At 34.9% G+C, this 14770-nt stretch overlaps 1 protein-coding gene across 8 annotated transcripts in view; it reads right to left on the minus strand.

Moving 5' to 3' along the window:
* LOC125077224 overlaps positions 1 to 14770 on the minus strand; it is a 48920-nt gene that overhangs the window by 11391 nt on the left and 22759 nt on the right. For 6 of the 8 annotated variants that reach the window (XM_047689098.1, XM_047689094.1, XM_047689095.1 and 3 more), the window contains 11 exons: positions 10634 to 10756; positions 5045 to 5342; positions 4531 to 4817; positions 4208 to 4368; positions 3272 to 4131; positions 2945 to 3193; positions 2231 to 2553; positions 1682 to 1888; positions 1309 to 1492; positions 1053 to 1181; positions 777 to 929 (listed from right to left, as the gene is read on the minus strand). In XM_047689098.1, coding sequence (XP_047545054.1) covers positions 777 to 929; positions 1053 to 1181; positions 1309 to 1492; positions 1682 to 1888; positions 2231 to 2553; positions 2945 to 3193; positions 3272 to 4131; positions 4208 to 4368; positions 4531 to 4817; positions 5045 to 5342; positions 10634 to 10756 — 2974 coding nt within the window. The remainder of the gene's footprint in view (positions 1 to 776; positions 930 to 1052; positions 1182 to 1308; positions 1493 to 1681; positions 1889 to 2230; positions 2554 to 2944; positions 3194 to 3271; positions 4132 to 4207; positions 4369 to 4530; positions 4818 to 5044; positions 5343 to 10633; positions 10757 to 14770) is intronic. The other 2 variants (XM_047689100.1, XM_047689096.1) reach the window with 1 other exon arrangement.

Below are 14770 nucleotides of genomic sequence, written 5' to 3' on the forward strand. Positions count from 1 at the left end.
TCATCCTAAAATTAATATCATGACACTATATACTGTACGTATTGGAAATTATGTGACTATAAAACAGTAGACTGTCGGACTAGTAAATAGGCCACCTTACGGTAAGTAGTCACCCCACCATAAAAATGTAAACCAATCCTTACACCACCAATTCACCACCAACAACCTGGAACTTAAGAGGTTATGTCCCTTGTGCCTGCAATTACACGTGCTTTATAGCAATTTGTATTGCATTATAAAGCATTGCAATATAAATTAGCAAAATATTATATGTTTAATACAATAATTATATATAAAATTTTAATGTCATCCTTATACTTTTTTTGGCGGGCCCTTTAACGTTGATACCAAAGTAATAAAAGTGTTCTTGCAAACTTTTCTTGATCGACTGTTTCTAATATTATTATATTTGTTACAATCAAAATTATATTTTGTAATTATAAGTGATTCAACAATCATTAGAATTAGTTCAGAGGCCCTAATAAGCGGTGACGACGCACCGGAAACACGAATAAGGCGAGTGAATCACATTTTATTGGCAATCATTCACACAAAAAATCTACAGTGCTTGAGACTACCGACCAAGGACGCATACCTATTTCAATTTACTTTACCAAACACTTTACAAATATCGATTATAATTCTCAATCAGAGATATAAAAAACTCATTGACTTTATTTAAAATTGAATTGTAATGAAAAATCGAATTCTATGAATTTATAAATGGCATGGCTTTCTTTTTCTAATTCTCATTATACATAAAAATAATGTCCGACCTCGGGGGAGACGAGCATCTGCTGCGAGCGCTGCATCTGCAGCAGGCGCGTGCGCTGCTGCTCCACCACGGCGCGCGCGCGCACGCTGTCGGCGTCGCTGCGCGCCACCAGCCCGTACAGCGCGCCCGCGCCGCCGCTCATCGTGCACGAGCCCTGCGCGCCACAGACAGGCTTATTGGAGAATATGTATACCGAGTGAAGCCTGGAGTTCGCCCTATATTTATTAAAAACTCTGACTTGGATCGCCGCATTGAAAAAGGTGAAAAATTCACTTACTTGACTCTGAGCGGGATAAGCCGACGCTTGGACGCTCGGGCTCGATGAGACCGGACTCTTTGTCGCAGTTTCGAATTGCATAAGACTTTGCGTTATAGCATTTATAACGTCATTTTTTTCTTTAACACCCTAAAACAGAGCAGTCGCACATATCTTAGTAATACTCACTACGGTTCGAGAAAGAATCTATTAAAATTGTTTCCATAAAAGTTCGAAACCAATAGATAATCCTAAATATTTTACTAATATAACTTACTGCATAATCCGAGCGTAATTGTCGGTTACTCTCCATATCCATGAGAACGTTGACGTCAGGTGCGGAACGATCGTTATATGGCATATTTTCTATCACCTCGTCCAAAATATCCGACAGCGTCTTATCATTTGGTACCTCGCTGTCCCCACTCGTTCCACTCTGCGCTCTCATACCTCCGCCGCTCCTACAAATACATTTATAGATAAGTTGGTAACATCCATTTCTAACAAAAATGAATTCGTCCGACCATCGCAATAAATTCGCAAATTGTATATTTCAATAATTATTAAACATGGTGTGCAAAATTTAAACAAATTAACAACTTAATTAAACAATTTAAGGTATATTTTCTATATTTAGGTTAGCGACTCACTGCGCCTGGTTGTTATAGGGGTAATGAGGCGGGGCAGGCTGGTAGCCGGCGCGAGCGCCGCCCTGCAGCACCATCTGCAGGTGGCTCTGCCCCGCCTGCCCCACGGGGCCGCCCTGCGACGTCTGAATGCCCTGCATGTTGGAGCAATCCACACTCGATGCCGACGACACCGGGCCCGCGCCTCCGTTCACATTGTTTCCACGAATGCTATAAACATTCAGACTATTTTTTATATATGCTTAATTCGTAAAATTAAGTGCATTTAAAGTTAACTTTAACCTATATATTTACATAAATCTTCATCTTCAACTTAGTCAAAATATCATGATTTAATCGGTGTAATGTACTAATACTAATTATTCTTTATACATAGGAGACTCACACTTAGGATAATATTCATTAATTCTTAAAACTATACTTATATAATTTTTAGGTTGCAATGTAATGTCATCAAAATCGATCCCTATGCTCTTTTCAGACAGATAGGCGATGTCGACAGGCAATATCATTCTATATATACGAAAAAAAATTTTTAAATATACAACTCACTTAGCGGTGAGAATATTGGAAATAGTGTGATGTGGGTGGCGAGCCTGCGCCATGTGGAGGGGGTGCTGGTGCTGGTGCGCGTGGCCGAGCGTGGGCGGCGCGCGCGCCCGCGCCGGGTAGGGCCGCAGGATGGGGTTCGGCAGCGGCAGCGGCGTAGGCGGGGTGGTCTGTTGCCGCGCCAACAGCGACACGAGGATTTGGTTCTTCTGACAGAGCGGGCTCATGCCGGGGCCACTGCTGGTTGCCGGACTGTTGGCACTCGACGACGCTGTGGATGTCGGCGCTCCAGACCCGCCGCCTGCTCCTGTGGCACTCGACGACACCTGGTAAATGCGCGCATAATGGTTGATTTCCGATTAGTAATAAATTTGTACTTAAACTTAATGTACAATTAGTTTTACAATTAGAAGGTAGTGCGTATCTTATTAGAAAGAACATAAAAATTAGATAACCTCGTATGTAAAATAGTAAATATAACAATAATAAAATACATAAAATACACGACTAATTAACTCCTTTAAAGTATTATACCCCAATCTCTCTTAGTGGGTGGTTACTTGGACTAGATCTGTAATCTAGTCCAAGTAACCACCTGCAATCATTGCTTTGGTTCCTTAAAACTACATATGTGAGCGGACATACACGGGACTAATTTCTTATCTAGCAACTTACACGCGATACATAATATTGTGAATGTTTGATAGACATGATTACCTGTTGATTCTCAGGCGTAGCTCTCTTAGCGGTGCTCGTAGAGGCTTTGGACTCTTCAAACTTTCGCTTCATGCCGGCTATTCGGTCCATGTACATATCGCTTTCCTGAGAACGTCCGTTGCTTGACGGACCATTATTGTTTGAAAGCAGCTGCGAGAGCAAGGCGCTGGACTGCGAAGATCCACGCGAACTGTCTGTAGAATTTCTTCTGCCTTCCTCTCCGTCCTCGTCAGACTTGTCATTTAAAATCTTAAATAAAATGAATACGTTATAAATAAAGAGTTAAAAGTAGCAAAACTATTCCCGCAATAAAAAAAATCATCTCACCTTGCGTAGTTGATTGTTATGATGTGTTGACTGGTGGGTGTTATGAGGCGGCGGCTGATGTTGACCCATGTGCGGCGGGGGTCGTGCGTGCGCCTGCGCCGAGTGCAGCGGTGACAAGGCCGAGGCCGGCGTGAGCGGCGTGTGCGGCGTGTGCGGGGTGTGCGGCGTGTGCGGCGTGTGCGGGGTGTGCGGGGCCGAGGTCTCGCTGCTCGTCGCCTCGTCGTCTTCTTGGTTTAGTAAATCTTTGAGTACGCTCTTCTTGCTAAGCAAAATACGAAGGCGATTTGGTTCCTCGTGAACGGCCGCTGGTGGTGGCGCTTCGACTGGCGACGCATGCGCAGCGGGATTATTTTCGCCGCTTTCTTTCCGTTCTTTTGCCTCCTCACCTGACATTTCTCCCATCGGGAAAGATGATGGCCAAGTTTCGAGGTCGAAGTCGTTGATGGTGAATTGATGTTCACCGGGGCTCATAGGGGAGCGATAGCGCGGCTCTGAGGATGATGTCTCACCATTGGCGACTGAAGTCATGAGAGGACCACCGAGCGATGGGCGGGACGTTCCCGCGTCGTGAATATCCACGTCCTCATCGCCGAGTACGGTATTCGTAGACATTATGAAGTCTGGCTCGCCGACTGTCGGAAAGAGTCTAGCCTGTGCGCTTACTCGGATACGAGGACCGTCGGTCCCGATACGTAATCGGTAGGGTTCGCTCACCACGAGCAATCCGGCCCTACCTACTACTTCCTGAAGATGTGTCGATACACGTGCACGATCACTACTTTCAACGAGATCTAAGTAACGAACTCCCACAAGAGAAATAGGAGAATTTATACAGTTTTCCACTCCAGACAAATCACAAGCTGTAACAATTCAAAAATAAATTATTACAAATTGTAAATAGATATGAAACCATTTTAAAAATTAAATAAAACCTACATAAGATATTAAAGTTACAATCCAATCTGAAAACGATGGTGGGTCCGCCGTCGTTGGAGATAGCGGCCGACTCACAGCGCCGAATGACGCACATGACGGAGCCGGCCTCCTCCGTGGACGAGCTGCGTACTGGCGCAGCGTGGATCACAGTATCCACAAACCTGGCCAATGAAATAAAAATTAAATAGTTTTTCTTAAACTGTAAATAAAATTTGTTGTATTCCGTTTATTTATCTTCTTTACTACCTCAAAGTAAGTGAAATCGTTTTTAAAAAATATATTACAATACAATTAGACAATTATCAAACTAAACCACGACTAACCTGGAACCATCGGCAACATTTGAATCTTTTAAAAGCAGGCGGGCATGGATATATTGGAATTTATCGGAATCGCCCGATCCCCAGGAAAAGTTTTGGATATTTCTCAGCAATGGTTTTAGTTTTGCATGATCGTCAGCATGCAAAAGCGAGAATATTGATTTCTTATATAACTCAGTCCTTTCCGCAAGAACGAGGTCTTTTATATTTTCAGTCACACACTCAATTTCGCCTTTCGAGTTAATTTCCATTAATATTAAACCCAGGACTCCGGTATAATGCTTTATCGCCTGCAATCAATACATAGCATTACATTTAAATAATTGTATAAGCTATGTATAATAAAATCAAATACATAATGTACGACTAAAATTATTTTTTAAACGGAAGATAAACAATTTCTTTAAAGGGAACTAACAAGTTAAGTTATAGTGGGTGCTGTAATTAACGCCCATTACAAATTAAATCAAAGAAGATATCTAACATCTCCTTAAATATACGGATTGATGTATATTACCTCGATTAGAGTGCTCAGCTCGGAATACTGAAAACCACTAGGGGGCGGTTGTTGCTGGGTGGAACTAACTTCACCGGCTTGTACAGGTGACAAGCTCTGAACGATACGCTGGGGGCAGTCTCCAGGGCAGTTCCGGCGCCGCTGCAATACGTCCTCAATCTGCCTAGTTGCTTTCTGGACGATGCCGTTTTTGTCTGGTTGCTTTACTTCAGCAAGACAAGTCCCCAGAAGTTCCTCTAGTTGATTTATTACTTCGTTTTCCAACTCTCGACGTCGCTTCTCGTTGTCACACTTATTTCTAAAATTAAAATTGACACATTTAATATGAAAATAAAATATGCGTATAGGCATATACTTAAATTTTAAATTATCAAAAACAAAAACAACAACTGATAATAAATGTATGAAAAGTAAAAATCACAAAAACCTATGAGAGCTAACTGACACTGTTTACATAACCTTTTATGAACACTATTGAATTGAACTTTCCATTTACCCCAGTCTATCTTCAAATGTACATATACATATATACAGACATTACACTTAGCATATAACAGTTGTCAATTAAAAAATATGAACAGCGTCTTACAAATTAAAATAACAAAAACGGGATACAAAAAAAATACATAAACTATAATTAGATAAAGAGATTTCGTTTTACGTAATCGGGATCGATAAACGTGCTGCGTGAGCGCGTTTTGGTAAGTGTAAGACAAACGTGCATCAACTTCAAATGCCACTGACCGAATGCCCTGGTAACCTAATTTACAAGTCAATGTTTCTAGTTGGCATGTCCAGGTCAAACCCCAACTTTTTTCTATACTCTGTTATAAAGCACAACATGTCCCATGTCAATAAGATAATCCTAATAACAACTCCAATGTAATTGTCAACCCTACGACAATTTGTTTTGGTTTGCCTTACATTGTTTCATGTTATCATTTTTTTATGAAAATATTGTATCCGTAAAAAATCGCGAAGCGAAGGACAACAACATGTTTTGACTATTCTATATAAAAAAAATCTCCGGACGTTTTTATTTTCTAATCGTTTTTCTTTGTAGTCGTGGTGATAGTTCGGATGGGTTTTATTCCATATAAGTCGGTAAATAATCGGTAAAATTTAATATAAAAATTATCAACATAATTCAATGCAAAACATTATATACAAAATTATGACGACGTGACTTGATTAATTGAAATAGCTTCTATTTACTTATTCATATCAATTGAGGAGACCGGTGAATATTAAAATCAAACTGACATTGAACTATGCCGAATCATGATAAAAACGGAATCGTTATTATTGTCTTAACTAAGCGAGTGGCTTTTTTTCTTATATTCAAGTTCTAGTTGTGTGAATTGTTAATTAAATTTGGGAGATAGTTGTTAGTTTTAAATATTCGTGTTTGACGTATAAGGGAACTAAATAATAGAGTCGACTTCAAAATACTGGCGAAATCTGCTTTACTACCAGTTCAAATCAGTTCACTATATTCATCTATGTGCGTTTTTGAACGAAATCTGATATAAAGTAATTAAAAAGTATTGTTTTCTGAATGTTCATTCAGAAATTCTGAACAATGTAGATAATATGAATCAGAATATTCTACATTGTTGTTAGAAAAAGTTAATATTATAATTTTATACTAATACACAGTAAATATATTATTAATAATAATACGAGAGCAAGTCCGCGAAATGGTGGTTAAGAAGTGGATCTACGGATACTCAATTAGTACCATCGCCATTGGGAACAGCATTTATATAAAACGTCTTTATTCTTTGATATTATATAACAAGACTGACGATCCAGAATAAAACAGTGGTAATAAAAAAAACTTCACACTGTGATAAAGTTCTTGACCAAGCGACTAAGTTTCCCTTAAACCATAATAAGTGAGTTAGAATTCGTCTTTAGACCGCACTGTCGTGGCGTAGTCTATTTGAACTAAATCGCAAATTAATTAAAGACGACCTCCACCCGGGATACCACACCAACGCAAGAGACCATGTAATAAAACAAATACCGTAAACAAATACTATTACTTCAATGATAGAATTTTTCCGGAGGACTGTGAATAATCTACGTTAATTGATTATAAATATCCAGTCACCAGTGAATACATCGCTTCCATATTAGAGACCGAAAGAAGCTACCGAGGACAAAGTTGAGGAAAAATATATCCGTGTCGCTTAATCTTTAAGATTCAACATCGACTCACAAGAGTTGCGATGGTTGCCGCATAAATTCGAAATCAAGCTGCTTGTTCATCCATATATTATTCCAGAATAGTTCCAAGCTAATGCTTCTTCTCAATTAAAAAAAAAAAAAGCTTAATACAAAGAAAACTTTAGATGATCTTACAGTCTGGGCTATTTTGAACCATTTGAAACACATTTTTTCAAAAGGTTAGAAATGTTTATGATTTAATTCCAGATCTGCTAAATGTTTTGAAGTAACGTTTAACTAGATTAAAAAGAAAAATATAGTTATCCTAGGTACCTCGTATATATATAAAGTTTGAAAATGTTTCTTTGTGTAATGACTCACATAATTATATAAAAACAATCGTACAAACCTAATTAAAAACACTTCTAAAACTTCATTTTAAATTAGTATAACGTAAATTTAGAAAATAAACGTGTCAGTCCCGTAAAATTGTCAGTTACAGTTATAAGATGAATTCACATTTACAAAACGAGACGAAATTGTATTAGAATTTACAAGATTCATGGTAACGCCTTAACGTTCAGAATGCAATATGTATATGTATTTGAATGTAATATGCGTGTAATTAAAAATATAGACAAACTCACGAACAATATTTTGGAAGATAGCGTGTCAAAACAAGTTATTAATCTAGAATCGCAGACATAATTGTTTCCTGCTTTAGTGCCGCGTCTACGGTGCAGGCGGTGCGACCACTTAGACTAAAAGAATCTGATAGAAATTCGAAACATTGTATCACATCCTCATACAAAACTTGTTTTTTTCAACTGATGACACTGTCATGGAACTTTCTATATGTACTTCAAATGTGAAAAGTTGTGTTCGATGTATTTCGCGTGGACTTTGGACATGATTGTACATACTCATAATTTTGCCGAAAAAATATCAAATATGGATTACAATGCATAATTATAAACTCAGGATGAGACAATTCTCATGGTGGGTCACCATACTACCTTAATGGTTTTTTTTTTAAATATCGATATATTATTAAATATTTTTGGGATTTCAAACGATTCAAAACGTTTTGTAACTTATATTAGTAGCAGCAATTGTTAGAAAAAATATATTTTTACTCTCACTAATCATTACATAGTATAAAACAAAGTCAGCTGACCTCTGTCTGTCCCTATGTATGCTTAGATCTCTAAAATTACACAACGGAATTTGATGCGTTTTATTTTAATAGATAGATTGATTCAAGAGGAAGGTTATACGTATAATACATGCATAATAGAGGAAACATTGATAATTTAAGTTTTCTGAAGTGATGTCGTAAATAAATACTTTTTTTGCGTTTACTTTGCAAACGCTGGCTGAATCCTACGAGATAGATCAAAATAATGTACCGTATTGTACACCTTAAAAAGGTCTTCACAAAAGTCCGTGATGATATATGTCTATCTCTTAGGGATAGCCCACAACTACCATTCTTTATCCTACCATACTTATTACGAGTGGTAATGGCTTATTTTCGAAGCGATTTTAAGCAATACAGCATTTATCCTTATCCAATTAAGTACCTTAAATAGGTACATTGTGCATTTAATATAGACCAATATGGCATTTCTCAGCATGTAATTTGAATGAATATTTTCGAAGATATTACAGATTTAAAACGCAGGGACATATCGGTTTGTATTGTCTATTGACTGAAAAACTAAATGTTGTTAGACATTCTGTAGTATAATTAGTATCAGCATTGCACCCGTGCGAAACCGGGGCGGGTTGCTAGTACATTATATAGAAAAAAAGTCGTTAGTAAAAAGCAAGAGTGCTAGCAGCATGTCCTTTTTGAATAGCAATACCGATCCTCTAAGCGAAAAATGAACTCTACTATCACCAGACGAGGCAATATGGTTTAATTACTTTTATTTGCGTATTTAGTGTAATTGGAATGAACCAACCGGCAACCACCAACATAGCCCGACACGAACCTGTCTTCAGTAATTATTTTCCATTAGTCTCCAAATAGCACGTATACAGGTATAGATACGATCGATTCCGTTAAATTTTTTGAATTTAATCAAAAAGTTAAAATAATGGCACATCAAATTATCCTCCTTATTTAATTTAAGTAAATAATTAGATAGCGCAAAATTTAATTCATAATAATGAATATATCAAAACATTAACAAAATCAGTTTAGTTTATTTTCATTAATATTTACTATACAATCAATAAAAATTGAGTAACTTCTCAAAGCCGAAAATATTTTTTAATTTAAAATATTTAACATGTGACTTTTGACTCGCGAATCGAAACAAATTGTTAATTGTGAGGCCCGATTATGTCATAGAGCGTTATCGCTTAGATCCCCCCTGCTTCTTTTAATTATAAAGACAAAAGTTACTCCATTTTTTATCATCACTACATGCAATAAAGACAAGAAAGGACTTCATCAATCGACAAAAGCACACAAAAACTTACTTTTTAAACATTGAGAATTATATGGAACTAACATTATAAATGACGCCATTGACATGAATCCAGAAGACGACAAATAAATACACATAATTACTAATAAATAACTTGCTTTAAGTTCAAAATAAATGTATCAAATGCCAGAATTATGTTGTATGTACCAACACTTTAGTACACATCACGTATTTGAAGTTTCAAATTACAAACTATTATTCAAACTTAACTCAAATAGTACTTTAACTATTTCACTTCTGTAATTAGGCCATCAATTTGTAGTGTTGCATCTAATTTTAACTTCGTAAATTATTTTTCAGAAAGACAGAATTGAAAATATATTAAAATATATTGTTGAAAAATATTTTTTTGATAGATACGTTAATGTATAAAACATGTGTTTTATCAACAAGAGAAGGTAGAGTAACTTTTTATAAATTCGATGGTGAAAAAACCTATGATGTTTTTTAAAGTACAGGCTTAATTACGTAAATTGGAATATATGTGACATTCTAAATAATTTCAATATGATAAATAAAGCCCAGTGCACGGACATAGCAGTGTGTACAGAGCAAATAAATTATAATGATTTATTCAACTAACAATGATCATAAAACTGAAAACTTATTAAATTTGTATTACCTGAAAACACAAATTTGAATAGCAACATAAAAAATACGCAAATTATTAAAATGATGAATTCGATAAAGAAACTGACGATGACTTAGGAAAATTTTATACAATTTTTTCTTGTTGTATTCAAATAATAACATTAAGGTAAAATTTACCTAAAGATGGCGTATTTTTTTATGAACATGTACACGATGAAAGCAAAATGTGAAAAAAATAAATAAAAGATAACTAAGGCACTATTGATAACAAAAAAAACACAAGTGTTTAACAATCTCCAATAAATCTTTTGTAATCGCTCATACGTACTGTTGAGATTGTGACTTATTGTCTGATGACTTTTTTCTTATCTTCTTACCCGGCGTGGTCACGCTCATCTTGCCCTGCATCCCCCTCCATGTGTCTCCCAGTTGGAGGTCACAGGACTCAATTCTACAGAAGCAGCAAACAAAATGAACTATTATTATGTATATTGCGACTTATTGAAATTGACCTACCTATCATCTACATCATTCATATCATTTTTAAACCTTTCGAAACGAGTTGTATATAATATTAATGCTGCATTATTTTCTTAGTCTAGTAGCCAGTTCTTTATCGTTGTAACCATTATAAATAAATCAAACAAATTTAGTTGCATTGCACGGTTGAACACTTTTGCCCCAAATCCATTGACCTTGTCGGAAGTAATACACAGTATACACTAAGCAAAGCAAGTAAATGATAATTTCAATCATCTTTGACACTTTAAAATTGCAAATATAGTACCCAAACACAGGATATTTAGTTGATCGTTGTGTATAGAGCCTGCGTACCTAGTACCTACGTAGTGGTAACTAAGCGTTATATTTTATTGTTCTATTCTACAGTCTACTGTTATTTGTTCATTTTGAACGTATTATTTGTGTGCATCTGGTGAAGCCAAAAAAAACATCGAAAAATCTGTATATTTTTTTACTTTTCACCAATGTATGGCTTGTAGTTCTTGACCTTGTACTTTATAGTATCTTAATAATAATATTACTATATAATGTAAAATACGTTAAATGTTTTCTTTCTTTGTTCATGATATGTTTCGTTAATTAGCTCATGATAAAATTACAACTAAGTTATCAATTAGGTACATTTAGAATCATTACGGAACAGCTATCAAGCAAAAGTTATGTTCACGTCGACGATACCCATACCGAATGCCAAGTACGGAATAGCTTAATGCGAAAGAGGGACAAAGATATAAAACGACGCCTACCGAGGAGCCCCACAACGCAACCTCACTGTGACGGGCGACCGCGCAACCTTGAAATAATAATGCTCGGAATAACAACGCGCTATAAGAGTGACCAAAAATATAAATATTAAGTAATATGAAAAAATAAAATAAAACATCATATACAATATAATGTGCCTAGTAGTAGTACTAGTTGTTATCTTACAAAATACAAAGAAAAAACATTTAGATTAAGCAGTACGTAAAGATATGATTCATTGAGTTGACATTTTATTTACTTTCACTTCTTGATAATTCAATGTGCTGAGTCGACAATTTATTTTATTTATAATAATAATAAGTTTATACATACATACATAATAATAATAGTACCTTTTGTATTGAATTTACTTTTGTTTTTTAAGAGTTTAAAAGCTTAGTAAGCTCCATCCACTTTCGTTATCTTCCAACACAAAAATCTTATTAAAAATATGAGTTATTAAAAATTGACTTTAATTATTAATTATAACATTTTTATGCGTTAATTAAAAGAAGTATAAAATAATCTTCTCGCAAATAAATCATTGACAACACTAACATTAATAGCCTTTCCGCTCTCGCTCTCTACAACATTTTAAGCTCTACATCGTTAAACATAAGGCACTGTTTACACTTATTAGGGTTAATGATGTTCAATTTTTATAAATTTAATGATATTTTTGCTTTCCTGACTACAGCTACATATTAATATAAATATGGTACTACATACTTAAATTAGTCATAACAAATTGTAATCATTAAGAATGTAAGTCCTTTTAATCACGTCCCCATTAATATAATTTTTAAGTTTAAACATTTAAGAAAAAATATTTTTGTCAAAATATAAGTAGCTTCATTGATCCAAATGAGATGTTACATGAACGATTGTATGCTCCATAGTTGGGAAAAATGTGGCTTTTAATCACTATTCCTCCTTGGTTTCTATGCGACTGCATAGTATACACTGAAATTTTGAGAGGTACTAATGGTGATTTGAGCTTCGGTAAAAAAACATGATTTTTACCTTTGCTGGATCATTTAGACTCAGATGAATAAAAAAATGGATATTTTTATAGGCTAAATTAACAAGTATGGGCTTCATTTTATTAAAACTTGAAATAAACGAAACGTAACATTTAGTAAATATAATACGTACTTCAAGTTCACTACGGTTATTCGGTGTCCCCGATATTATATGTACACGTAAATATATTTTTAAATGTGTACCCGTGTTTATGTTTAGATTTATGACGTGTCTTTTACGCAAAAAAAAAAACATATTTTATTTTTAAATTATAAAACTTAATTATTTCAAGCACTAGTTAGTACATTCTGACAAAAAACGACACCCACGTCATTTTTGTTTATTACTCTACTAAAGTTTTGTAAAATATTAAAAATACTTTATTGATCTAGTGTGGCTAGCTTTTATGACTGCAGGACCAAGATTGGTCAAGAAATTCTCAACCCTGACTTTGGAAGTTAACAGTGTTTAGAAGTTCCCATGCCAGGGAAAGCGTTAGCCTAAATTGTTTCCGTTCCCTACAAATTCGGCGACGTTAAGAATAAAGGAATAGAGTGCACAGGCTCTTACGCACACAATTGTGCACTATAACACATGTCTCCCTTGGGAATAGTCACCGTAGTCGATAACGATGTCAGTCAGAAAGATATCATTATCATAAAATAATTAACACTAGAAGCCATGTTAATTTTAGCAATATTTTAAATTGAAAGCAGAAATTTTACATTGATAAAATTCGTTAAAGTCTATAATACCCTACTTTTAGCTAGCATAACTATTGATTTAATTGAAATTTATAACTACAGAATAAATAGTAAATGGCAACTCATATTTGCCCATAGCATATATAATTGTTATATTACAACATGACTCACCATTTTTTGGTTCGAATAGACACGTCATAACAATTTGAACTTAGGATATTAGTCTTTCTACTGAATAAGTAAAAAAATAAATAATACAAAAACATATTCACAACGAGTCTATTCTACATTGTTTATCAATAATATAAATCAATTTCGTAATGCCCGTCATCGATTTAATTTAATTTCAACCTATCCGCGTACATTTTTCACAGTAAAGTAAACACATTAAATGATAGCATAAGTTATTAAAGTTTGTTTATAAATGTTGAATATTGCAACTTATACAAAACGCATAATATAATATGCAACATTGTTTAGTGTGTTATGCGTCGAACGTAACACTATTTTCTGCATTGCACATCACGGACTTGACAAAGATAATTGATTTATCGCTTAGCCATTTAATAGGCGGTTAATTTCTTGCGATCCATTTAGAACAACATCGACGAGGTTCATTATCGTCAAGATTTGCAAGCTGTGGTAGTTAAATAAAATTACATATGCCCGATTCATATTAGTCTTATTATTAACGAGTCGTTTTTGTGCATCAGTAGCACATACGAGTAACGAGCCGTAAAAGTCGGTCATATTAAGTCTTTACGTCAAATACATGACTTCGGAACTTGCTTTGTTATGAGGTCGCTTTTGAATTAATTATTATCGTAGACTATACTACCACATACCACCCGTAAGCAGAACAAATCGTTCCTCGGACGTAGTAAGTTGGTACATTATTATTTAAATTCTTTTATTGATTAAAATACACAACAAGCAGATCTCAATGCGTAGTTCTCATAATTCATTTTGAATTAGAAAATATTAGGGGACTTTTAGTTTTGGGGACTGTGTACTGCATGGTTTCTTGGACTTTCTTTAGGCCAGAATTAAAATTCTTATCCCATTCCAAAATACATAAAATATAATAAAAATTTACTTAAGTCGGGTTCAAGTAAACTTAACTGTCATTATAGAATATGATATTATCTTATCTTCCTGTGCAACTATATGATCTTTACAAGTTTTACCTAGACACTAATCGTCATGTTTAATAATATCATACAACGCACACAATAGTAGTTGTAACAATTTTAGCGTAATAAATATATACGCCATTTTTTATAGCCTAGCCTTTGTATACGGACATTGCGGATCACAGACTAATGTAAATGTAGAGATACGACTACATTATAGTTCAATAAACAAATGTATAAGTTATTTTAACGTGACTACTAATCAATCACGTGCATTTAATTTATTTAAAATTATGACTATCGATGAATGCAGAGGAGATTGTTTTTATAATGTATCCA

The sequence above is a fragment of the Vanessa atalanta genome, chromosome 3 (genome assembly GCF_905147765.1).
Source record: "Vanessa atalanta chromosome 3, ilVanAtal1.2, whole genome shotgun sequence".
NCBI lineage: Eukaryota > Metazoa > Arthropoda > Insecta > Lepidoptera > Nymphalidae > Vanessa > Vanessa atalanta.